Below are 26,754 nucleotides of genomic sequence, written 5' to 3'. Positions count from 1 at the left end.
AACGTTTTTAATAAAAGAATTATTCCACTCGCGCTTGTTGGATATGAGATGATTATAGCCAACTCGGCGCTACACACCTCGTTGGCTATCCATCATCTCATATCCAATGCGCGTTCGTGGAATAATTGTTAAATATCTTTTAAGTACCTTCTTGTTATCTACTCCCCCAATTTAGAAATATATATTTTCGATCTTGTCGATTTCCCTCGTCAAAAAAGCCAGGCTGAGGCTTAAATCGTACAGATTATTATTCATATGAAATAGTGTTACTAAGACATTTATGAGTTCACCTTGTTAGAACTTTTATCTTAATTACCACTTAGATTTACCTGGATGACCACTTCAACATAAAATCCACGGAGTGTGAATGCCCAAAGGGAAAATTCAAATGCAGTCACGCGGCTGCTCTTTTTATAAACGGGATTCACAACTTAAGCCGCACAGATATTGAATGTCAGTGGAGGAAAAAGAAGTCTAATACCTCCCTGTCTTTACAGGCAGTCGAAGAACTGTTCCCTCTGCCAAAGAATTATGTGGCGATTACTCAATCTCCCAACACAGAAGATCGTCAGGCACTATATGGAAGCTTAAAGGCATATGGGAGGTTCACTGGTCTTTGCTGGCTCATGAGCCCAGAGCCTGCTTCCCAAGTCAAATTGCCTGTGCCAACAATTGAGGAAATCATCTACTCAGAGGAGGTTATCCAAACAAGAGGTGCACAGCAACAATTGGACTGTTTGGTTCAGAAAGCCAAACTCACAGAAGCAGATATCCTGTTAGTCAGTCAGATAACTGTGGGCCAATGAGACAACCCAGCCTGGCATCTTGCAAGAAGGGGACGGCTTACAGCAAGCAATTTTGGATCCGTTCTGCATGCCAAAAGAGTGACTCCTTCACTTCTCAAATGGCTCCTTAGAGAGTATGACATATCAAGAGTTAAGGCAGTACAATGGGAGGTAAACAACGAGGCAGAAGCGATTAAGGCATTTACCAATTTAACTGCAAAAACTGTACAGGAAACTGGGTTATGGCTGGATGGCTCTGGGATTCTTGGTGCTTCCCCAGATGGAATTGTGGATGAAGACTCTGTTTTGGAGGTCAAGTGTCCCTACACCGAAAGGAATATGACAATGGAAGAGGCAGTGAATACCTCCCCCAATTTCTGCTTGAAAAAAACTGAAAGTGGTCAGTATGCTTTAAAGGAAGAACATGTCTACTGGCATCAGGTCCAAGGGGAGATACATTTTGCTCAAAGGAAGTTTTGCTATTTTGTTGTGTGGACATCTTAAGATGTAGTTGTTTTGAAAATAGCAAAGGATGAAGGCTGGAGTGGAAACATTTCTAAGCTAACTCAGTTTTATTTTGAACACCTCTTCCCAAAGGTTGTAGAGGGACGATTATAGGTTTCCAGATCTATTACTGCGTGTAATTATTTTTTAAGAAATAATAATTTTCAGGAATCATTAGGAGCCCTTTGGTGTTTAGTCTTCACTGATGGCATGTTGTTGTGGAATTTCTTGAGATAGGGAGGCCTTTCAGATGGAGGGTATTGGGAGCTCAGGTTTACTTTTAAGTTCACTCTAGTAACTTTAGGAAATTAACACAGATCTTCAAATCCCAACAGGGCTCTCCTGGTTTACTCAAACTAACTTTAGAAACCTCTGCTTGAAATATTTGCACATATGTTACAGTTTTTGCACTTCATTGTTTTACAGTTGAGCTGTGCTGCTTTGTTGTAGTGAACTCTTGTTGGGCTGAAATTATACATGCATCCATAAATTCAACAATGATAGTAGATTTACTTTTTGAATAAAACAAACAGATCAACATGTATTTTACAAAGTATTCAATTTTCCTTACATGAAAAATAATTAGTTCATTAATCAAATTCATATCCTTTACAGCCCTCTTTGATCAGTGGAAACTGCAGATTAACAAGTGAAGCACAGAGTTGAAATATGATATCTGCATGACAATGTAAATATGAGGGAATAAAAGTTAAAATCTTGAAATCTTTGAGCCTAGCATTTGCCCTCTCAACATGAATTCTGCATTTTGCTATAACTTTTGTTGCCCTTGCTTCACTCTCAGTGAATGTACCATTGTTTAAAAAAGGTGGTATATTTACTGAAACACCATTTGGTACAAGATCCTGTAAAACAAAACCTTTGTCTGCTAAGACCATATCTCCAGCAGTAAGGTGATTTAAAAATTCTGATTTCTGCACAATTGCTTTGTCAGATATTGACCCTGGATAAAGTTTGCTGACATAAGTAATAACACCGTTTGGCGCTACACCTACAATAACCTTGAAGGAATGCATTTCCCTATAATTTGAATACGTAGCATTCTGCTGGCTCATAAGCCCAGGTGTGGCAATCTCTGTATCTGTACAATCTATCACTACTCTACATGAACCAAACTGACTAAGAGATGATGGGGCACACAGCTTGTTCTTATCCCTAGATGGGATGGATGCCATGAGGTCAATAAATAGAAATGAGTGTAAGACATGAATGAAAGTTGTTACAATATTTGCTATTGTAGATACACTGCAATTGAATAACTGTGCAAGGTGAAGATTTGTGTAATTATGTCTGACTTTCATTAATGTTATAAATATTTGTTCTTCAAAACTGATTGATTGCACTCTCCACCCAGCAAAGTAATTGATGGATTGTTTAAACCTAGCTGCATAGTTGACAACAATTTGAAAAACTTCCTTTGTTGGCAGCCCAGTTTCCATCTTCAAAACCTCCTCACTCATTGTCGAAACTGTGTAATGTTTTTGCACATAGTCATTTTTTTCTATTTGATCAATCATTTCCCTTTTTGCCTGCTCCAACTCTGCTTCCAGTATAACCTCTTTTCTTGTTGATTCAAGTCTCTCCACACTGCCAGAGGTGCCTTGTTCAAGTTCTTCTTTCTTCCTTGCAGCTTCTATCATTTCTTGTAGGGTCTGTTGTGATTCGATTTTTTTCTTTTTTGGCTTTGCTTCTTCTGCAGGGAAAAGTTTGTCTTGGTTCCTCTTGAAAATCTCAGGACCATTACTTTTTTTTTCCTTCTCTGAAATGGCAACTACAGACTCTGGAATGTTTTCCTGGCTCTCTGTCTTCTCTCCTATAGCAAAAAGGATAATTTTAGCTTTATAATTCTTTCTGATTACTGTGCTATTAGCGGAGAATTTTATCTTGCAGCTTCTATCTTATAAAAATCTCTAATTAAGAAGACAGTTCTCTATCTGCCTGTTTTAACACTGCAGGGTGACCATTAAGGATCAACAACCACACCAAAAGCTCTCACAGCTGATTTCCATCATTGAGTCAAATGTTGGCTCGTGGCTTCTAGGGAACCGATTTTGAAGTTGGAGTACAAGAAAAAGGAGTCTAAAAATCGGTTAGATTTATATAAGCTTAATTAAACAGTTTCATAACAAAGATGGCGACTCCACAACCGCAATAAATTGCGTGAGCATACTTTTCTCCTGCACAGAAAAAGTATTGAAATAAAACTCTTACTAACCTCAGTAGGTGAATCCATCTTCTGTATTCCTTCAGCTTTTTTTCCTTGCTAGGGAATCCGAAGAAGCTACACGTGTGACTTTCCGAGTGATGGTTGCAATCAGGCGCAAAGCGGTGCACCATTTTCATCGTTTCGATCGCCTTCGTTTCTCAGTTTTAGATTTCTATGACCTACAGCGTTAATAACAATGTAACTGAACCTTATTCTAAGCTTCTTTGAACCGTTCCAAGCGATGATTACACACTTGACCTCAGCAACGCATAGGTTATCAGCAGGACGCGCTCGATTGTTTAGAACAGAAATTTTAGCCCCATGGCAACGTGACGTCACACTTTAGAGACTCCCCAGGAGTAGATCATCATTCCGAGGAAAATTTGGCTTTTACTACTTTCGTTTCTTCTTTTATTGGACTAGATCGAAGTTAGATATTTTACCTAATGTTTACAAAATGAAAAATTTTGAAATCTCAAAAAGTGTCCGACTTATTTAGGCAAATTTATTTCAAATAAAAGTTAATAAATCTGGAGGGTGTCATAATCTCGTAAATGGGCGAATCCCTTGGAGGAATATTCGCGGCAATTTCATGTTATTTGCATATTTAGTTTACATCGCGCACTTGACAAAACTCACAAGCGAAAGTTCTCTGCTGGTGGAAAATCTGTTCTCATGGACAAAAAACAGAAATCAAAATTAGAGAGCAGTCCCTGGGCAAAGAAAAAGAAAAAAAAGAAAAAAAAAAAAAAAACAGGCCCAAAGAGGAGAGAAATGGCAGCATTTTATCAGACCAGTTTTGGCACTCCTCTCCATGCTGGCATCCAAATTACGAACAAAGAAGTCGCCATCAAATTAAATCTACATTTGTCGTACATAAGGTTAAGAAATAAGGTAACATATATATAATTTTTAAATGTTGCATGGACCCAATGTTCAATGATATATAAAATTATGTTGTCTGCATCTTATAGCAGATGCAAATGTACATTTGAACTTAAAGTCTTTAAAATAATCCTCAGAACTTACTCGCTTCCTGAGCTGATTAAAATTGAGGGTCGCCGAGGCTTCCTTATTATTGTAGTTAACAAAGTTTCATAACGAAGCTCCTCAGTTATATAAGAGTGAGTCTTTCATAGATCTTGACTCATACCTTGGGACCTCTTGGCGTCAATGACAATGCATCAAGACTTTCCTGGGAAAAGTATCGCATAGCAGTCACGTTTTTTATCTCGCTCTGTTGAACGCTGTGTGATGGGAAAAACTGGCAAAGAAAAAACCCGCGGCAAAAAAAAGAGGTAAAGCTGGAGAAACTGCTGAAAAACAAAACAGCGAATCGACAGACAGCTTAAGTAATACCCTTCTCGCTGAAATGAGTTCCCTCGAGTAGGTTTATTCATGATTTCATACGATTCGAGGCGATTGTCTATGTTCTGTATCAAAGCCGGCACTTACTTGTTGAAAGGAAACTTCGTTTTTAAACAAACGACCCCACAAGCTTTATAGCTTTAAAAATCATCGTGTTTAAATAAAGATTGTGTATGTATCTATGTATGTATGTATGTATGTATGTATGTATGTATGTATGTATGTATGTATGTATGTATGTATGTATGTCACGGTATGTATGTATGTATGTATTCTTGAACTTGATTTGAATGTATTTCAAAGAGAGGAGCATTGATAGTTATGACAAACTGGCTTATGACTTCAGAGGTAGATCATCGTTTTATTACGACAGCTCTGTTTCGTATGGTCGAAAATGACCACATTCATCAGGTAATTTAAATGATTGACCGTTAACTTACAATGACTGGCTATAAAAGCTGGAATACGGTTGCTAGGGGATATAGAAACGACGCTACTTTTCCATATAAGTCCTGTGACTGGTATGAATAATTTCGGAGATTGTTACTTTATTATGAATCTATCAAAAAATTTAATCTCAATCATTGCAGTCAATAAATTACTTTTATCGCAATCTATCAAAAATCGCAAAAATTGGGTGGCATTAGTAAATGCTTGCGCTGACAGATTTTAAGTGCGGTCGCACTTTGGGTTTGCTTGCCAAGTACTTATCGTATTTACATCCCCTTTTCCACTTAGAACCCACAGTGTTTGAGGTCTGTCAATAATAAATCACACTTCTGGTTTATTTACCTTGAAGCAATCTTTGGCATCAGTTTGTATATTGTAGGCTGTAAGCTACATGTAGTTCTAGTATGTGCATCTCTGTGAACAGTGCCATAGGTAGTTATTTTTTACGTCACGTGGTCTCTGCATTTCATGACTGATCGAGAAAAAATTTTGCATTTTTTTGGTTTTACTTATAGAGAACTGATTTTCTTTTTTTTTCTTTTTAATTTTTATTTTCACTTTATTTTTACTCTTCTAATTAATTATTTTTTAATTATTTATTCAAACTTATTATTTTTAATTATTAGGTAATTTTTTTTTCAATTTGTCATTTTTTGGTCATTCCGGTCATTCCGGGAATTCCGGGTATTCCGGGTATTCCGGGTATTCCGGGTATTCCGGGTATTCCGGGTATTCCGGGTATTCCGACACGGAATTCTGGCTTTCGATATTTTCCACACTACCCCACAAACACTAGACAAAGAATGTAACTGCCGGAAAAAAGACCAATGCCCCCTAGATGGAAAATGCCTCACATCAAACGTAGTCTACCAAGCAACAGTCACAACTGAAACGTCAACAGATTCATACGTAGGACTCCCGACAAACTTTAAAGAACGGTACAGAAACCACACAGCTTCCTTCCGACTCCAAAATAAGAGATACGAGACTGAATTCTCTAAACACATATGGACACTGAAGGACAATAACAAACCTTTCAAACTAACGTGGAAAATCATCAAACAATGCAAACCGTACAATAACAATACTAAGAAATTTAATTTATGTCTTTTTGAAAAATTCACGATCACATTTAAAAAGAAACTTTGCAGTCTACACAAGCGAAAGGAGCTAGCAAGTTCATGCAAGTTCATGTAACTGAAGTCTTGAACCAGTCAGTTATAACTATGTTATGTATGTATTTATGGGTATTTAGATTTGACTGGTTTTCGTCAAATTTCGCCAAAACATCCCTGGAAGAATGACACACAAAAGACTGTCGAGAATTTTTGATACTTCACATATTTGTCCTGTGGCGTCCACTTACGCAACACGCCTCGTCTATTTTTAGCCACTCCAACTTCTTCTAACTTTATGCCGATATCTAGACAACCAATCATGATATCAAAAAAGCCCGACACACCTCTGTTGATTGATGCCTTGTGAATAAGACTGTGCATCCATCTTGCTTGTGCTGCGGCACCCGATACCCTATAAATTCAATAGAAGAACCTCGGTCGTTTCACGCCTTAACGGCTCCTAAAAAAGGAAAGCTCGCTCATATTATATTTTCATCGTATTTATAAGTTATTTATTTATTTATTTATTTATTGGTGTTAAGTTTACTGGGATTTTTAGTGAGACTAGCGCATATACAGATTTTTTTCCCAAAGAACACCCTCGAAGGTAGGAAGTAAATCTGGTGTTTCCCTAAAATTCGACGTAACCATGCCTACTTAACAAAGGTTGATGAACTATCAAGCGGTGTCGCAATCTCCGTTATTAAAGGCGTAACCCCAGGTGACTTCGTGGCAAACAGCTTCACCCGAGAGGTCCTATTTCAACTTTGTCTGCATTCGCGTTTGGGCCAGTAGTTGTGGAAAAATCTCATCATGAAACACTCATTTAGGGAAAAATCAAGCATTTGGTTCGGTTTGGCCAATCCTCAAAGGTTGGTGACAAAAAATGCTTTTCACCTTGTTTTACCCAAAACCTTATTTCACCACCAAAACCGTAATGTTTACTGTTTACCAATCTCGCTTACTAACTTGCGTGAGCAATCTCCACTGCCGCGTAAAAATCAATACTGCGCGTTTTTTGTATTTCTTACAACTGCAGGCTGGTGCGAAATGATAAAAGTTTAAGGTTGTTAAACTTTTCTCTGTGCATTTGCTATTGCGACTTGCATAAAGCGCACGCAAACGCCTTTAAAGAAGTTGGTGAGGAAATATGAGAACTTTTAGTCGATGGATACGCTTCCACAAGTGAACGTTCATTTTAATGAACGTGCGTTTTAAAATAAAGCGCATTCACTTGCGTGGGCCGACCAAAACTCCAACTTGAGGCTGGGCTTTCCCTACTTTTTAGAATCGGTCGCCACGTTTTTGTACGGAAATTTCTGTCGCAGTTAAAAGATGTTGTAATTCAAAAAACAGCTTATATAGATCCTTTTACTCTGTTTCATTGTTTCCCAGCCGCCCGTTGTGATGTGGTGTGCACATGGTATGATGTTCACATGTTTGCGTTATGTCACGCCAGTCAACGTTTCAAGCTCTTCACGCTAACCCCGTGTTTTGCTTGCCGAGACAGAATTATATATTGACTCTCCAAAGTGGCCACGACGATGAGCTGATGCCATAACGATGCCTGTCGCTGTTGGAATAAAGGAGATTTCCGCTTTCTGTTCTTAGTGAAAGGAAGACTGATTTGGCACACCGAGAGAGAAGCCATCGTAAGAATCTTATTATAGAGAAGCATTTGTCACATGAAAAGAATTTGCTGTGGCGGAACATAATCTCAAATCGAAGTCAAATTTCACCTCGATACACAGACACACGAAAACACAAAGAATGAAAATATTGAGCTTCCTTCGAAGACTAGTGATAGTAACTTTTTTTAGGAGAAATTTCTTTTTCATTCGCTTGTTCGGTATCCTTGCCATAGCTTCTATGCTGATTTCGCTTCTGTTCTTAGTTCACGTCAACGAACATGAGAAAATAAGTGTTACTCAAGAAAGATTACAACGTGATATTGAGATGGAAACGAAATTTGCAGAGATAAAGAGACGCGTAAAGAAAATGAAAAAAATTGGGCCGAAAGCGTGGGAACATATTCTATCCGATCCACCGCCGTTGTCTCATAGACCTGGGGATTATTCACTCAAGAAAAACGGTGATAAAAAGTCGTCCTTGCGACGAAGCTCAGAGAAAGGGGGTAACTCAGTAGCCCGTGGCTCAGAGCGCACAAAGAAATCAGAGTTTTCCGCTGTTTGGGATACATGGAGTAACCGTCAAAGGGCACGAAGGACTGTTAAAGAAGTCAAACCAACCGGAGATGTGAAGAACGATTATCAATCACAAATATTCGCCACTGGCAATGTAGTGAAAGACAACACAAGGGAATTCAACACTTTTACTAGACGATCAGAAGCGATATTCACCGCCACCCCAACGGTTTACAAGGAAAAAGAAACTACACTTGCAAAATATCAGTCAAATTTTGTAAAGGACTCACACTTAGTGCCCGACGCGAACAGGCATAGAAATGTTGAAGATAAATTGCATAACACGGATGTGACTGTAATTCGAGCTACGGAACAAAGAACATTGACCGCGCAGATTAATTCCCCAGTAATGCGTAATTTATATGAGCGACAGAACACTGGCAAATCCCAAACAACAGGCGACAAGCAAGTGGAAACTTCGAATAGAAAGGAAATTGCGGCTGTGAGGATTAGAAATTCAGAAACTTCAACACCAGCCAATAAAGATTCACTCAGACACCCAACTAACGCACTGAGAAATGTCAAATTGCAATCAAGAGCCTCAAGTGTACCTCCTATCCTCGAAGGAAACAGACCAAAAGCACATACACCAGTGATGACAGTAAAACGAGACGTGGAAAAGCCAACATTAACCTCGCCTATGGATTCCCCCGCTCAGGGTTATTCCTCTGTGCGACAGAAAACTGTCAAATCCCGAATAATAGGAAACAGACAGGCGGAAACATCCAATACAAAGGAAATTGCGGCTATGAGCATTAGAGATTCTGCAACGTTAACGCCAATCAATAAAGATTTACTCCGATACCCAACCATCGCGCCGAGAACTGCCAAAATGCATTCAAGAAGTACAATTTTAACTCTCCCAGTCCACGAAGGAAACAAACCAGCAGCCCCAACCCTTGGAAAGCCAATACAAAAAGTAACCACTCAATATACAACCTATACCTCTCCAGTACAAAGGAAAACTGTTATTATTGTAGCAGAGCCGCGCACAGGCTCGTCTTTCCTCGGTGATGCCTTCAACCAAAATCCGGACGTTTTCTACTTGTTTGAACCTCTTCATGGAGTTGTGCTGGACCCATCGCAACACGAGCGCGACCCGAAACCGATGCAGTTCCTCGCAGGAATTTTAGGCTGTAAGTTTCTATCTCCTAGGTATGTAAAAGAAATTCAAGTTTTTCGAAGGTTCTCCAGTAACGCACTGTCTTCACCGCCACTGTGCAGAGAAAAAACTACACCTAAAACGGCGAAGAAAAATAAGTGCTCCTCATTGACCACGAAAAACATGGAAAACGTTTGTATGTTAGATTACAGTGTTACAGTTATTAAGATTCTCACTTCTAGAATACCTAAAAGCAGGGTCGAGTCGCTGTTTCCTCTCTGTAATTCGAGCGATTGCTCGATTATTTACTTGGTTAGGGATCCCCGTCCAGTTGTCTTTTCTCATATGAAAGTGGGAATAAATACATGGACGTATTTTAGAGGTCGAGCAAAAGACGGCTCCCCTCACCCCTCTTTGAAGATGTATAGTGCCCAGATCTGTCGTCAAATTGAAGCGAATGTGAGAACTTTTCTAGAGCTCACCAACAAAACAAACAATAGATACCACATCCTCCCTTACGAAGACTTAGCTAGAAATCCAGTTGAAATTTTGCAAAGGATGTACAAAATATCTGGAATTACAATGCATAATGATACTCTTAACTGGATCAAAAATCATACGTCAGAGCAAAATGTTCCGTCAAATAATGTGAAAGGTTATAACTTCTCCACAAAGCGGAACTCCAAGGCTAACGTGGATAACTGGAGGTTTGAAGTGGATCCCTGCCTCGTTAACATTATAGAAGACAGCTGTCGTCCTTTAATGCAGCTTCTAGGTTATAAACTTCTAAACAGATCTGAGAAAACGCAGTATGACCTCACTGTGTCACTTTATGATCACATTTATATGAATACCCAATGACCCACGTGACGGTTGGCAGATTTCAGGGTTGGCGATCGTGATCGTGATCATGATCCGTGATTTGAAGACCTTGCGTGATCCGTGATCTTCTTGCTGTGGGGTCGTGAACCATCCGTAACTTTCGTTGAAGAACGTGACTCCGGAAAATAGAGTCTCGTGTATCAATTTTAAAATTTATTTCAAGCACTTATTTGATCATTTGGTTATTTATACACGGTACCGATTAAAAGTTACATATCCTTTCGTCGGGCCATAGTTAAAAACAGCAACAGATGAACTACGTACTAATTGAAATTATCTATATAAATTTGTATGTTACACGTGCAAGATTATACCTAAACTCCTAAACATTATCGTTCCTTGACTATCATTAAAGAAATTAAATACATTTTTTAAGAGAGCTAAGAGTGGGCTGTTTTGATTGCTCAAAGGCAAGCTGTTCCAGAAAACAGAACCTCGATATTGAAAACTTCATTTGCTTGCCTCAGTGGTCGGCCATGGGGCCCTGTTACTTGCCCAACACATTTTATTTTTGTTTGTTTAATTATTACTAGTTATCAGTTCGTTACGTTTAAGTTTGAATTATTCACGCCGTGACTGCTAGGAATCAAATTTCGTCGTATAACCTTTAAAATCGATATAATCAGCCTCTACTACGTTTTTATTTGTTAAGCTATGTTATCCGTCGAGCCACGCCATCTTAAGTTGTGAAAGCTATCTGTTTCGTTTAGTAAATAGGCGTTGCCTATGATGACAGATATAATTTAATTAACACAACTCGTGATTGACATTAATTCCTCACAATGATTTAAAGTGTTAGCTTGTCGTGATTTAAACCAGTTTTTCAGAAGAATCAGTAAGAGAGAGAAGTAGATTTTTGTATCTGTTCGCTTACCCGAATCTGCTAACTTGAAGTGAGAAACTTGTTTTTACGACCCGCCACAGAAGTAAGTTTCCAGTCATGTTTTCTTGAATTTTGCCATGAGATTAAGACTAAATTTACGTTTTCTAATTTCGAATTACAAATGTATTTCTCTTAGATCGAATAATCATAAAAGTGTGGATAATATTATACGGTTTGTGGTGGTCGTTTGAGCTGACCAGTTCCGAGTAAGGAAACACTATCTCAAAAGTTTCTTTTAATTGCTACCCACAGGAGCAAGATAAAAGTAAGTCTGATCACATATCTCCAGTTGTGATCATTTTGTTTTATTTATAAGATCGTGTTCCTTATCAGTATTCTTGAGTTATGTTTCAGCATTAGCTTACATAAGCCTTTCCTTTTCTTTTCTATCGTTTGACTTTAGTTCGAACCACGCTCACATCTACAACTTCAATTTTGTCATCCGTACCCTTTACTGTTTTGATTCGCCGCTTTTTCTAATAAATACTAAGATTATTCAACCCTTCAACGTATGTTCAATTACTCGAGCTCCTGGGGTCAAATTCTCTCATCACTGTCTACACACGGCTTTGCCCTGAAAGGTCGCAGGCCCGTTTCTCGAAAGTCGCTGTAACTTAACGGGCCTGAAGCCATGTTTTAAGATCAGAATTTAGAGAATAAAAATGCAGTTTCTGGCACCCTAACCAGTCCACTTTGTTTCTTTAGCTGATAGTTTTATTGTATAGTTTTCCAAACGTTTGAATCCCCCTTCTGGAATGAAAACAGCACAGCCTTGCGCGGCCTGTTAAGTTACCGGAACCTTCGAGAAATGGACCCAAAATTTTGAAACGAAGAGGGTGTATTTTTAACTGCTTAGATCACGTGAGAGAACACTAGATGAAGCTTTTACCCTTTACCCCTTTGGTCAGTTTTCGATAGACATTTATTCAATTTATTCTAAAATACAATAACTAGCCCCCCCCCCCCCCACCCATAGGTTGATTTTTGTGATGCCTTATCTCGAGGTCAGTGGTATCACGTTGCATGTTTTTCAAGATGGCGGACAATTACAGTGACTTATTTGTTGATCAACTGAAATGGAAAGAACCTCTGATACTATCATTGGACTTTGACAAATAAAGTTTTAATAAGAAGCAATGTGCGAATTTTTAATCTTTAACACCCAAAAAACGTACGAAAAGCAGAAAAATTTTGGCACCTTTTCGGAAACTTTTTGGAAATTCAGCAACTTTTCGACAACTTTTTGGCAACTTTTAGACACTTTTATCGGCAACTTTTTTGGGATTTATCGGCAACTTGTGGCTAGGCCTACCATCTGACCTCATGAAATCCTCGCATTCTCCAAAAGCGCATTTCCATCTTTCTATTCCTCGCACATCCTTGCCCATTTTCAAGTTTGCACCGTCCAACGCCACGCAATTAACTGCTTTGTGCGCAGACACGGTTATGTGAGCAACACTTCCGGTCAGTTATTTTCACTTACGGTAATTTTTGTCTTGGAGGAGGTGGGGGGGAGGGTCAGATCCTTTTGTTTAGGCATTTATGAAGGGTCATGCATTAATTCAATCTGGAAAGTGGGAGGGCCACGACTTTTTTGGCAAAACATTTCTAAAATACCCCGCCCACCCCCCCCCCCCCACTTCCCAATAAAAAACGTACCTTCCCTAAAGAAGCACTTGATTGTTGTACAAATCATCCTTGCAAGTATCACATCGAGAACAGCGTGGAGAACTTGTAAACTGATGTTAGAATATAAAAGGTTAAAAATACTATATTTATTTCAACTGCCCCGGTGATTATAGAGATGCACGCGCTCTGATTGGTCAAGGGTTGCGTCATATATCTCTTTAATCATTTCGCGTAAGGTGATTATAGCTGGGGCCGCGTATCTCGAAGCGAGTAATCCAAATCATTGGAACAGAATTAACAATTGTCAGTTTACTTAACGTTTCGAAAGCACCTTAGCAATTATACTAAAAAAATCGTTCGCCTCAGGTTCAGCGAAGATTGTTGAATAATCCCTTCGACTTCGTCCGGGAATTATTCGACAATATTCACTATGCCTGCGGCAAATAATTTTTAATTAAACGAGTCGCCGTGTAAAGCCTAAAACAGAGCACTTATCAGTTGCTTTGAACGCTTTCGCTTAAGAGAATCCCTTTTGTCTCGACTGAGTTTTTTACAAACTATTTCGGCTAAAAACTGTTGCAACTAAAATCACTGATGATCAGTTCAGTATTAAAACTCATGAAAAGCAACACCAATCTCATGTAAAAGATTTTAATGACAGAAAACACACCTCAACATTTGATTATCGAGTGGCCATTGATTAATTATTGACTTAAACATCTTGATTGATGTCAGCGTTTTTGACGTCGTGATCAGTTGGTGAGATCACTGTAAAAGCCCTTGCAGAATGATTGTTTTCTTGAGAAAAAACTGGCCATGAAGAAGATAGCAGAGATTGTCAGTTATCATATTCTATTAGTAAAAGTAAGGAAGGATAAAATAAGCGAAGGATAAACGCGAAAAATAAACCATCTTAGAGTTTGAACATTGTTACTCCCAGAGGTGATTATCATATAAAGGGGGTAAGTCAGGTTCTAAAGAAACTGTGGTGCTGCGTTGGTGGGGGTAACAAGGTAATTTGGTAGTATCAACTAAGTTGAAATTGTAAATTGGCCACCGTAAAGAGTTCTATTTCAGTTAACTCTTTACGGTGGCCCATTTACAATTTCGACTGAGTTGATATTACCAAATCAACTGATTGTCATATAACTTGGGAGCTAAGGAATGAACGCCAACGAATAACTAAATCTAGTTTCCTAATTGTTTTCCTCGAACCTCTTTCGTCGCATTTCTAGTTTCGTTATTTGTTCATCCCCCACCCCTCCCTCTCCCAAATAAAAAAGCTATTTAATCAAGTTTTCCTCTGAAACCTTTAAGAGTGACTATCATCTTATTTTCCATTACAATATCTCCCCTGAATCACACATTAACGTAAGGAGAATAAAGGAAATGATCACCAACAAAAAAAAAAAAGCTCTTGATTGTTAAACAAACTCTCCTTGTCGGCACCTTAGGAAATGTATAGAGAACAGTATGGAGAATATGCATACTGATGAAAGGTTAAAGGCTGTTTAATTTTCTGTAAACATTCGGCCAAAGCGTCATCCTTCTTACATGAACGCCTCTGATGACGATTTTGCCTGCAGAAGTTAGTAATTTTTGCATGTATATGATTCGTCATAATAGGGACCTTAAGCAGTCAGGACGGCAACGCCAATGAAGACCGATTAAAAAATGAATTTCTACTCTTAGTTAGAATTTTAAAAATGGCTGCATGAGCTTACTGTCTCATACGACGCCACAGCTCAACTTCAGCATGACGTATAGAAGTAGCGTTGAGTTCCAAATGGAAATTAGAATAATTTGCCGTCGCGGTTTCAGTTCGCAGACGACGCAAATTTTGACGATTTCACGTTGTTGTTTTGCATAGGACGGCTAAGAAATGTACAAAGTTTCAAAATGCACGTGCTGAGCTATTGTTCTGCCAATTAGATCTCTTGTTTTTCAACGCCCTCGTTGCCGTCGCCGTCGTGGTTGCTTAAGGTCCCTAATATCCTTAAACCAATAACTACGGAGCGAATTGTGATGAACAATCATTAATGCGTGAAGAAAGCAAGGAGAAGTTTCCAAAATGATTTTTCTTCCAACAATATTCTTTAGAGCGACAGTTTTACTAGGGAGATTTTAGTTGTTTCCGTTTTTGGAATCCTTATCGTCGCTTACACCTTTACCTCGTATCTGATGTTCTTAGAAGTAAAGGACGTTGGTCATGGAGGGCTTACTGCTCAGGAAAGATTACGGAGAGACGTTGACCCAACAACGGATACATCGTTATTAATTCGAGAGAAAAAAAAATTGAAATCATCGATGGGTCAATGGAACAAAAGCGGTCTCTGAGGATGTTTTTAAGAGCAAATTATTCACGTGAAAAGAACCGTGGCGACGAGCAGCCATTTCCATCACGCACTCCTAACGAAATCAAGTTCAAGTTGGCGGTCATGAATAAAAGGAAAGCAGTTTTACAAAATGCTGGTGCGCCAGTAATTATAAAGCACGAGAGCTGACAGATTTCTGCCACTTCTATCGAGAAGCACATCAGCGAAGTTAAGGTACACAAAAAATTCGAAGCTAATGGAATAATTTCAACGGCAGAGAAGAGAAAATCACCCAAGCATGTTATCCCTGCTGTCAACAATATGAATAGAAAACTTGCTGGAAATGGCGAAGAAGAAACGAAGCAATCAGTTGTTGACACATCCCCAAGAAGAACTGTCATCATTTTAGCTCAGCCTCGTTCAGGTTCGTCTCTTCTTGGCGGCGCTTTCAACCAAAATCCTGATCTATTTTATATATTTGAGCCTCTCCACGGATTAATGAGTTTTCTACGCCAAGAAATCGACAATGCAGAAAGTATGAATTTCCTTAGAGGAATTTTACGCTGTAAGTTCACCTGTGCGAAGTGTCTAAGGCGTTTTAGATACAAGAGCAACGCACTTTTTGCATCACTATTGTGCAAAATAGATAATTCTCCCAATAAACCGGCCAACAAATGTGACAAATTGACCCACAGTAAAATAGAAAATGTTTGCAAGTCTAACTATAACATAACAGTTGTGAAATTTCTTACTCCAAGAATACCCAGAAACAAGGTCGAGTCATTGTTTCCTCTATGCAAGTCGACCACCTGTTCGATGATATACTTGGTGAGGGACCCACGTCCAATGATCTTTTCGCAAGTAAAAGTAGGCATAAGATTTTGGCGGTACTTTGAAGGTCACTCCAAAGACAATGGCCCTCGACAGTCTTTGATGCTCTACAGTACCAAGATATGTCGACAAATCGAAGCTAATTTGAGAACATTTCAAAACTTCACCGGGCAAATGAAAGAAAAATACTTTCTGCTTCGATACGAAGACCTTACCAAAAATCTTACTGGAACATTGAAAAGGGTGTTTGATCTTACTGAAGTAAGAATGCATAAGAACACTCTTGGATGGGTCAAGAGTCATACTTCAGAGAATAACAAGAATAACGGAGACGCCTTGTCGACAAATCGGAACTCCAAAGCACAAATCGATAAATGGAGGCTTGAAGTGGATCCAGAGCTTGTTAACATCATAGAGGACAGTTGTAGTTCTGTTATGTTACTTCTCGGTTATAAACCTCTTAATAGGTCAGAGACCGCGCAGTACAACCTAATTCTGTCCCTTTATGATGATCAAGGGGAACATTAGTGCGCTAATGGGCATTCATGGTTTATCAATCTCAATCATGCTTGATATTCTCTAACTAAATCACTCGCTCATTTTTGGTTACTTCTGGTTTCGATGAACAAAGGAATTATGTTACACGAGGGAGCACTGATGATGCATGGAGTATCTTCTTCAATCCCAAATTAAGCGAAAAAAAACATTTGTTAAAAAATTTTTGTTCCAAAGTTCTGTAATTCTTATGTTGTCATGGTGGAGAGAAATTCCGAATGAAAATAAATGGTTATTTCATCGACGAAAGGAAGTTATCTCGACGAAACGCTATTTTCTCTTAACTTGAACCTCATGAAGGAGAGAATAACGATTCAAATCTTTTGTACCTGGTATTCACCAATATCAATCTAATCATATATGTACTGCGGTTTCATCAACATAATGACCAGCTCCCAGTTGGCTCGTTAGGTCAGTTGGTAGGGCACTGCACCGGTATCGCAGAGGTCATACCAGGTTCAAAGCCCGTAGGGGCCTGAATTTTGTTTTCAGGCCTTATTTCCACTACTACATAAGTAGGGTTCATTACTACGAGGACCGCTTTCATACATTTTATTAAACCGCAATACGCATACATGATTTCCATATATTCAAATTCATTGATTTATATCCCTGTATTCATTTTCAAAATTGTCCCCATCTGGTAAAAGTGGCTGAAAAAGAGTGGGTCGTGTTCGTCGTCTTCACGATCTTGATTGGTTGATTGTCCAATGTCGGGGTGGTGCGCAAAGGGACCACCTCGAAAATAGATAATCAACAAGTATCAACGACACATCTTGTTCCGAACTTGTTCATGACGCATGCAGGAGTAGGTTACAGGCTGCAAAACGGGATTTTAGTATTGCACCCTTTCGAAATGAAAGCTTTTAATCCATTATTTCTGAGGATCTGATTGTTAATTCTCCCCTCGAGCTGCTACAAATTTCCTTCTAAATTAGTTAGGAGAATATGGTGTTACGTCGAGACAACTTTTAACTGATAAGTTGGAGTATTCTCATTACCTGTTTGCTGGATAATGTATGGATATTATAGGGAGAAATAATTTGGATATATCAACAAAGTTGAAATGGTAAATTGGCCATTGTTCTTTCTTTGTTTAGGAGTCATTGGTTAGCTGTTGTGTATTGTTCGGTCTTTTGTATCGGCTCTTGTGAACCGGTACACGAGGACAGAACCGCTTTCCGTGACACCTAAGTGCAAGGAAAGACCGCAGATTGCCATACGTTGCTTAGAATGATTAGGTAAATTAAAATGTCTAGCGACTGCTTTCGATGTGTCCTTGTCATTCCTTTCCACGTCTCGAAGGTGTTCTCGGAATCGGTCACCTAGTCTTCTGCCTGTTTCGCCGATGTATATCTTTTTGCAATAAGTGCAAGTTATGCAATAGATTACATTGGCGGAGGTGCACGTGAAGTGATCGGTGATCTTAATGGATCGTTTAGGTCCCGATATTTTAATGGATGACAGTGTAAAGAGACGTAATATCCATGGTGAAAAGAAGTTTGTTATGTCATTCCTAATGGCGAAGACCTTCTGGCTCTTAAACATTTTTTTGATCAACGTACTGTTAAGGAACCTTAATCTGAAACACTACTACGCGTAGCCGAACTAGTGCTCACACTCAATTGTTTTTCATTAGGAAACAACTTCTTCAAACAAACCAATGGTGTAGCCATGGGCACCAAAATGGGACCTAACTATGCCAATCTTTTTGTGGGTGTTGTCGAGCATCAATTTTTCAGCCAATACAACGGGTCCAAACCTGAACTCTACGGTCGCTACATCGACAACTGTATCGGCGCTATCTCCTCTACCAGAGAGGAGCTCACTAAATTCATAACCGCAGTCAATTCTTTTCACCCGGCTCTGAAATATACTTGGGAAATCTCTGACAATTCTTTATCCTTTTCAGACGTCAAAGTTTCAATTGAAGGTAACGGTTTATGCACTAGTGTGTATTACAAACCTACAGACTCGCATAATTACTTGTTATATTCGTCTTCGCATCCATCTCACGCTAAGAATTCCATTCCTTTTTCTCAGTTTCTAAGACTTCGTCGTTTATGTAGTGATTACTCTGATTTCCACCACAAATCAGAGTCAATGTGCCAGTTCTTCGATAAACGTGGTTACCCTGTTTCCGTCGTTCAAGCGGGTTACCACCGCGCTGAACTTATTGATCGACATTCAGCACTACAAACGTCGCATAAGGAAGATTCCGACTGCATTCCATTCACTCTCACGTTTCACCCTCACAGCCACTCAGTTAAATCCATCATTCTTAAATACTTTAAATTACTTCAAAACGATCCAGAGACAAGCACTATCTTTTCGCAGCCTCCGCTCATTTCATTCAAACGCGACCAAAACATAGGCAATTTTTTGGTCAGAAGTTCTTTTCAGACTAATGACCAACCAGGCACTTTTAAATGCGCTCGTGCACGATGCAAAACGTGTCCTTTCATTCACAACACTGATAAAATATCGGGACCTACACGATCCATTAAGATCACCGATCACTTCACGTGCACCTCCGCCAATGTAATCTATTGCATAACTTGCACTTATTGCAAAAAGATATACATCGGCGAAACAGGCAGAAGACTAGGTGACCGATTCCGAGAACACCTTCGAGACGTGGGAAGGAATGACAAGGACACATCGAAAGCAGTCGCTAGACATTTTAATTTTCCTAATCATTCTAAGCAACGTATGGCAATCTGCGGTCTTTCCTTGCACTTAGGTGTTACGGAAAGCCGTAAAAATCCTGAACAAAAGCTCATCTTTCAAACCGGCAGTCTAAATCCCACAGGGATCAACGAACGCTTTTCATTCCACTAATTTACTCATGTTTTTCTCGTTGCCATGCTCCCACCAATAACGTAGCTCCATTTTCTGCCTTTTAAAGCACACACAACCCACAATTCCTCTTTTCGCTCCGACGAAGGGCTAACGCTCGAAACGACAGCTTTTGTAATAATTACGGTGGCCAATTTACCATTTCAACTTTGTTGATATATCCAAATTATTTCGTTACTCCCACCGACGCAGCCCCAAACAGTTTCTTTCGAAACTATCAGCCTTTATTATAGGGAGAAGTTACATGTCAATCGAGTTCTAGGAGCTGAAGGGTTAAAGATAAATTTCAATCCTAGAATATTTCAAAAGCACTTAACTTGGTTTGTCTGACATATTTATTCTCTAACAAATTACAACAAACATAAAAAGAAAACCATTATCCAAACAATAACATGTTTTTGTTTTGTCTTGTTTGTTTTTTTTTTCTCTACAATATTCTCCTCTTCTAACTACGATGACGTTAATGTCTTACTAGATAAAACATATTTTATGTCCAAATTTCAAACGTGCACGAATCTAAAAATTCCCACTTATAGCAGGAAGTGAAGTTTTATAGTGTTAATGGTACACAATCTAGGAGTAGTGTGAAGCAATAGAGGGCGTAATAACTTGATAATCAACAACTCAATTATTTCAAACAATGATTTATCATGTAGTCAATGTAAACTCGCTAAGGCCCAGTTCAAACGTCGAATTTCACATGTGCCGAACTTAACTCCTATTTTAGTCGACTAAAATAGTTAAATACGGCGTTTGATTCAAACGTCGAATTTAACTCTGTCGCATTAACTCTGTTCGCTGTCAATATTCCCAGGCGCACTACTTATTTGCTAGACGAAGACGTCTATTGAGCGTTTGCTTAATTGCTTCCCTGATGCTCTTGTTTTGCTGTTTGTTTTTACTTCTTTATCCTGGCTTTTCGTCATGATACTTTCACTTGATTCACGTTCCATCATTACATTGAAACACGACCCACAATATGCCACAGAGTTTCCTACTTCCACCCATGAGTGCCCTCTTCGTTTTAAAAAAACCGAACACCTCATACAAAAGTAATTACCGCACGTCAAACAACTGTATTTTGTCTTTTCAAAGCAAGAACTACAAATTCCTTCATCTCCCACCATTTCTTTGTGCTGTTTTAGCTTTTTCGCGCATGGCATTCATAGAATTCCTGGCGAGTTGTGGGTAATAAATGAATTATAATAATTTCCTGTAATTCATGGATTATTATCGGCACATGTGAGATGCGACGTTTGAATCAAAAGTCGAACCAAAGTGGAATCTTCGACTGTTTCAGTCGCAGATACGGCAAAAGTCGCATTTAATTTAAAACAGTCGAATTTAATTGATTCAAACGTTGCACTTCACAGGCATTTAACTCTCGCATTAAGTTCGGAAAATGTGAAATTCGACGTTTGAACCGGGCCTAAGCGAGCTCCAATTCGCTCATCGATGCTTAGTTATACTTAACTTATAGGAAAAACTCTATGAAAATATTTACAAATGTAGGCAAAACAAAACTGTTCAACGTTTCCACCTGATTACTTTACCCATCTGAAGTCTTAGTCTACCATTACATCTGATTTACGTCGCCAAAACTACTCCTCAGTAAATGAGAATTAAACAACCATAATTTCGAGTTCACACCTTTCCCTAGAGACTTTCCAATCCTTACAGTTTAAAGCGTTTATCACCGACGAAGACGGCGATGGAAATAGCTATTCGGCAGCGTGTGTTAGAGCAAAGAAACACCAAGAGGTCTCATATCTCGAGGCAAGGCTCTTTAGCAACCAAAAATGAATAAATGACAAAAGTTATAAAGTAGAGGAAACAATTTATGATTTTACCACAATGTCGCAATTTGATTGGCCAATCTGCCGTTGTCGATAAGAGTACAGACGACGCTACTGGGGTCAAAGTTTTACGCAGTGCCCCAGAAATGTTGAAGGCGATATTGTGGCAAAAAACAAATCGACAGCGGTTTATCGCAGTTTGTACACTTATCAACAAGGATATTCGTCGTTACAGCGCTCAATATTTGTCACGAACTCACTCAACTACACGTCATGCCTGAGTACACAATATTTTGACCACTGTGTCGACGAATATCTTTGTCGATAAGAGTACAGACCACGCTAAACCACTGTCGTTTTGTTGAGTTGATTTCGCCAGAATATCAAAGTCTGTGCTCGAGTTGTGGAAGCTCTGTGGTTACTTTTTGATGTTTCTTCCACAAGATGAATAAAATTACAAGAAGGACAGCCAAAAGTCCCATCAGTAAACCCATCACCAAACCAACGATGGCGCCTGTAGCGTCAGTTGAGGATTGTTCTGCAAAAAATACAACAAGACTTCTTATTTCGCGAGCCTGCAGAAGAAACATCAGTGTTTTCGCATCTAAGAAAGTGTTGCCCTTTTTTTTAATTTTGCCGCGTTTCCACGCAACATTCATCCATTTTTAACACCCTTTTGGAACATTTTGTGAGGAAATGCAATAAAATCCTTAACGTTTTATTAACCATATGTATTACAATCTAACATCAGTACGCATACTCCCCAAGCTGTTCTTTATAAATTTCCTAAGGAGCTGACCAGGAGAATTAGCCTCAATCTCGTTTCGACAATGTTTGATTCGGGGATGTTATTGCTTGGAAAATTAGACGCTAGTCGCGATCTTCAACTTCGATGTCATACTCTGAGGGGGGGGGGGGGGGAAGGGGAACAGACATCACAGTCCTCGGACTCAATCAAATAGTTGGACTCTATTTGGTCTCTCGCCATTTCTTGATGGTTTGAAATGATATCGGTGACTGAGGGTCAAGATAAGCAACCTAAAAGTCAGAAATGTCAGATAAAACCCAGCTGATCGCACGATCTTATCGAATGTTAAGAAATTAGCTTCCGCGGCCGACGTCACAGGCACATTAGGTCCCAGATCTCCTTTCGCGCGGCCGTGAACCAGAATATCGCAACTTCAAACCTTCATAGATGTGCGAGGATTTAATGGATAAGTCAATTCCTTTTTTATCTTCACTAAATTATGTCTTATTTTTTAAAAGAAATTTGAAAAATAGTGGTGAGGGACACTTTAATGGGTTAAGATGTTCCGTGTCTTTTGTCATCCGTTTAGCCAGTAGGCTTGATTCATAACCTCACTAAACTTACCTTTAGTCAAGACTGAATCGTGAGACGGAGCAAAGTAGGTGGCGTGCGTAGACTCACAAGTAAAATTGCTAGAAACAGGTCCTACTGCCTTCAAACCGGTTTTTAACCAGACCATTTTATCCTCATCGAAATAGACACACCCAAGCTTTTTCTCTTTCGGTACTGATGGTATGAAAAAGAACAGCTTCAAAGGGTGTACAAGGCTTTGAATCACAAGCGGAGTCTTCGTAATAGGATCGCGCAGATCCACACCAATAATCTAGAATTCGAAAAATAATAAAAAAAACATTGAAAATGAATGATAAAATGCCAGAATCATTTTGTTTTTTAAAACTTCCACATTTTCATCTTTATCATCTGTATGCTATGAGTTTTATCTGGTTAAAACATACCTCAGATTTCTTCTTGACAACGTTACGAACTTCGAGGGCTTTTAGGGATGAAATTGCTAAGAAATTTGGTTTATAAGAATGTTCATTTCTTCCTTTTTCACTTTCCATGAAGACCAATTCATAAGGGAATGAAAGAACAGTAGTACACAGACTTTGCTCTCAAATGCCAAAAGAAACAGCCAATGCGGAATTCATAGCTTGTCCTGGGATCCTCGAAATCGGGGTTTTACTAAATCAAAACTCCACAACAATTTCGGGGTGCGACTTTTGCATCATTATTTGGAAAGGAGAAAAAGCCATCAAATTGTCAAAAGGCGTTGCTGTTGTATGGTCGTTCACCTATTGGTTGGTGCGCTGAACTGCGGTTGGAGAGTTTAGGTTTTTGTTGAGCCTTAATCTTGAGACTCTGCCATCAGTATGCCTCCCTCAACTCAGGGACGCCTGACAGAATGAATAACGTTTTTTGGCCATCTTTACATTCAGCAGAATTAAAAGGATTTCTAGTCTCCCTTAGGCTACCTAAGCTCCGACATCAATGGTCACTGGACTACCTAAGCCTTGCTGCTTTTGATACAAACCTGAGAGCTGACAACTTGAGAGTCATCAGTCTGTTTGCTTTCATCTGCTACAATTAGATTCTTCTCGTACCGAATCATCTTCAAAAACACACCACAGCAGAGTTTTCCCCCTCCGCACTCCCTCGTACCACTGTACTCTTTAGATAGTTGTGGGCCCGGGTCAAATCTTGGGGCTCCAGGCCTACTGCTTGATACGATTTCTTCTTTTAATTCCGCCACCTGCACCTTGACTGATCCCAGTCTGTCATCGGATACTTCCCTGGGAGGATCCCCGCACTTTAATTCCGTCCCAATGTTATCCGCAAATTTCTCCAATGCATTTCCTACAGTCTGCCAATTTCATAGTTAAAAAAAGAGCGGGTTTTTAAGAGTGATTTTGCACAGAAATAAGTTCTTTCTCTCTAGTTCTGTGTTGGTCGAAGGAGAGGTTTACGTATTACTATTAAAGTTAAAGGGGTTCAAACTGATAGAACTTTTATTTTGCCTCAATGATACTATTCTTGCGTTTTAGCGTTTTTACTTTTTATGACTGGCTTTAGTTCATCACCAACAGGAGATAAAGAGTAAAAAAAATAGGTAATTACTGCATTTGATGCTTTCGTGATATGTTTTGCGAATATTTTTCAATCGAATGTTACTTTAATAATTTCATGTTTGCCAGTTTCTACGAATTTATCTTCGCAAGCTGATAGTGTCTCTAACTCGGTCCCTTCGGTCATTCATGACGGATAAAGTCACCATTCGAATAAAAGATGGCATCCACGTGCTGCCGCATAGTATGCTGTATATTGAACAACTATTCACCGAAGTGGAGGTGGTTACTGGTAAATATCAACCGCTAACCACTGACACTGAGGTGAATAGTTGTATATACTAAAACAGTGAGATAATATATACCACCAAAAATTAATTTTTGTCTGAGCGATTTCTTCGCTTGTCAGGGATGCAAGCTGGGACGCCATTTTTTCCCGAGTTGCTCGGAGGTAAATAGCAGAGGATATTCGGAGTTTTACTAGCCAATCAAAGCGCGCCTTCAACGCTATACACTGTTTTAGTATATACTAATCAAAAGTATTTAGGCTAACACGTCAGTAGTTACACGTATATCACTTCTTACCTCTTTCAAGCCGTCGTTGTTGTCAATAGAATCATCCGCAAGGTCAGCAACCCATGTGTAAAAGTCCCCTGCTAAATCATCCGATAGTGGTTTATCGTCTAGTTTTTGCAGAATTTTCAATGCAGCGTTAGCCGTCCTAGAACTGTAAAATACTTCGCGTTAATATTTCTTCAGTTACGTTCACCTTCATATGACCAATCACACAACTGAAGAAACGTATGGGGTGGGGAGATCTCCATGTTTTCAAGAAAGTTGAACGAGTCATTTACTGTGTCTAATATATCTAGTCAAAATAGATAGTAAAATGTGAATCATAAAGGAATTAAAGATAAGATCGCGATGACGACCTTAAAAAGACAGCGTGAGAAATAATAAGTCGCAAAAGATTTATAACTGTCAAAACCGTTTTCTAATCTCTCAAATTTGCCAGAATCCTGGCTTTAAAACTCGGATTTGGTTTAACACCAAATTCAACTTGAAACGGAGCATAAATCAGTATTCGAAAAGCAAGATTGTTTTCTAACCGCAATTATAAGGATTTTATTGGGTTGGAAATACTCAAGGACAATGGATATATTAATACATTTGATAAATCCTTAGTTTCAAAATATCATGTCTTCTAGTCTACCTGTTCTCCGATGCTGTTATATTCGTCTTGACGAGAACAGTCAAAAGTGGAAATGCTAAATCCTGGTCGATCACAGTGGACTCAACAATATCCAGCACAACTTCTTCTGTTCTTCGAGAAATGTTGGTCTTAACCTCATCTGAAATTTGGTGTTTTAAAAGAAACAAGCATATCTGAAAAATGATCACCTAAGCAAAGGGAGTCATTCCATTCTTAAGCAATGGGTGAATTTTTTCTCTATTTACAACGGCACATTTAAACAAGAGAAAGTTCAGAGGAAAGCGATTGTTGGCTTTTGTCGTACTTTTCTCATTTAATGTCGGATGGCCTTGCTTCATGTATGTTCTTACCTGTATGCGTAAAAACTGAAGCATTGACGCAAAAATAATTTCAGTCCTGTTAGTCGATAACGATCTTAACAACGTTAATTGGCCTCCAAGTTGGTGTCTCCAGTTACATTCCCTTTAATAAATATCTTATCCTCTATTTAACGGAATATGCATGATATTTTGACCTGCGGATGATGTATAAGTAAAAAAATTATTCTCGCAGGTCAGCTTCAGTTTAAGCAAAACGTCCAGGTTTCTCAAATGCTAGTCTAGTGCTATAGCCAACTGAGCGGTGAAGCCACATTTCGATGAAGCCTGAATGTTTCTTATCATCTATTCTACAACTTCTTTGATTGCGGCTCAGCTTAAAGGTTCATATCGTTATTTTAGATATACATTTCACAGCACAACTCCAATATGGCGATTTACCTGTAGTTTCATTAGACGTCTGCACTGTGTCCACGATACTCATTACAGCGCCAAGGGCTCCATCAACATTACCACTCTGTAAGGGATTGTCTACGGTACTTTGAAGCAAGCTTTCCAGAGCATCTGGGGTCAAATCATCGCTACTTGGTGGACTTGAGGTGATGTTAAACGTCCTTATGGCAAACGAGTTAAACTTGTCCAAGACCACCACACACAGAGAAAGGATGTAATCTGAACCGGATCCCTGGGGCACTATCTGTTCTCGTTCAAGATCGTTTGAGGGAACTCCAAAGGCCTCACAAACATCTTTTTCGACCAGCAGGCCAAATGAGTATCGTATAGGATAAGCATCCTGGTCAGTTACCCATCCAGAAGCTGCAGAAAATAGTGGCGAAACAAAATGA

General features: G+C 39.1%; 5 protein-coding genes across 7 annotated transcripts in view; 3 read left to right on the top strand and 2 right to left on the bottom strand.

Moving 5' to 3' along the window:
- The window catches only part of LOC148735696 (uncharacterized), a 2,582-nt gene extending 570 nt beyond the window's left edge, over positions 1 to 2,012 (top strand). Inside the window, exon 2 of one of the 2 annotated variants that reach the window (XM_088751671.1) lies at positions 498 to 2,012. In XM_088751671.1, the coding sequence (XP_088607797.1) occupies positions 498 to 806 (309 nt within the window). In that variant the 3' untranslated portion in view covers positions 807 to 2,012. Of the gene's footprint in view, positions 1 to 323 lie in introns of both variants that reach the window. The other variant, XM_088751670.1, reaches the window with a different exon arrangement.
- LOC111318919 (uncharacterized) lies at positions 1,606 to 3,810 on the bottom strand. Its single transcript, XM_088751669.1, has 2 exons — positions 3,523 to 3,810; positions 1,606 to 3,120 (listed from the first exon to the last, which is right to left on the bottom strand). Exon 2 carries the CDS (start codon positions 2,945 to 2,947, stop codon positions 1,880 to 1,882), a length of 1,068 nt encoding a protein of 355 aa, XP_088607795.1. The 5' UTR covers positions 2,948 to 3,120; positions 3,523 to 3,810; the 3' UTR covers positions 1,606 to 1,879.
- Positions 3,811 to 7,195: 3,385 nt separating this feature from the next.
- LOC111331629 (uncharacterized) overlaps positions 7,196 to 26,754 on the top strand; it is a 21,987-nt gene continuing 2,428 nt past the window's right edge. For both annotated transcript variants that reach the window (XM_088753973.1, XM_022936781.2), the window contains exons 1-2: positions 7,196 to 7,321; positions 7,845 to 11,785. In XM_088753973.1, coding sequence (XP_088610099.1) covers positions 8,220 to 10,616 — 2,397 coding nt within the window. In that variant the 5' untranslated portion in view covers positions 7,196 to 7,321; positions 7,845 to 8,219 and the 3' untranslated portion in view covers positions 10,617 to 11,785. The remainder of the gene's footprint in view (positions 7,322 to 7,844; positions 11,786 to 26,754) is intronic.
- LOC111331612 (carbohydrate sulfotransferase 1) lies at positions 14,823 to 16,940 on the top strand. The gene has a single exon (XM_022936760.2). The coding sequence runs from the start codon at positions 15,786 to 15,788 to the stop codon at positions 16,821 to 16,823; it is 1,038 nt and encodes a 345-aa protein (XP_022792495.2). The 5' UTR covers positions 14,823 to 15,785; the 3' UTR covers positions 16,824 to 16,940.
- LOC111331613 (uncharacterized) overlaps positions 20,027 to 26,754 on the bottom strand; it is an 18,975-nt gene continuing 12,247 nt past the window's right edge. The window contains exons 13-18 of the mRNA XM_088753972.1: positions 26,351 to 26,725; positions 25,593 to 25,731; positions 24,965 to 25,106; positions 23,848 to 24,177; positions 22,878 to 23,136; positions 20,027 to 22,043 (exon numbers count right to left, since the gene is read on the bottom strand). Of these exons, the coding sequence (XP_088610098.1) occupies positions 21,889 to 22,043; positions 22,878 to 23,136; positions 23,848 to 24,177; positions 24,965 to 25,106; positions 25,593 to 25,731; positions 26,351 to 26,725 (1,400 nt within the window). The 3' untranslated portion in view covers positions 20,027 to 21,888. The remainder of the gene's footprint in view (positions 22,044 to 22,877; positions 23,137 to 23,847; positions 24,178 to 24,964; positions 25,107 to 25,592; positions 25,732 to 26,350; positions 26,726 to 26,754) is intronic.

The sequence above is a fragment of the Stylophora pistillata genome, chromosome 3 (genome assembly GCF_964205215.1).
Source record: "Stylophora pistillata chromosome 3, jaStyPist1.2, whole genome shotgun sequence".
In the NCBI taxonomy this organism is placed as follows: Eukaryota; Metazoa; Cnidaria; class Anthozoa; order Scleractinia; family Pocilloporidae; genus Stylophora; species Stylophora pistillata.
Note: the sequence above shows the minus strand (reverse complement) of the source record. Positions and strands in the feature narration are given on the sequence as shown.

Excerpts from the sequence above, each read along its gene's own strand:
- LOC111318919 (XM_088751669.1), bottom strand. The coding sequence starts at position 2,947 with ATGATAGAAGCTGCAAGGAAGAAAGAAGAACTTGAACAAGGCACCTCT.
- LOC111331612 (XM_022936760.2), top strand. The coding sequence starts at position 15,786 with ATGAATAGAAAACTTGCTGGAAATGGCGAAGAAGAAACGAAGCAATCA.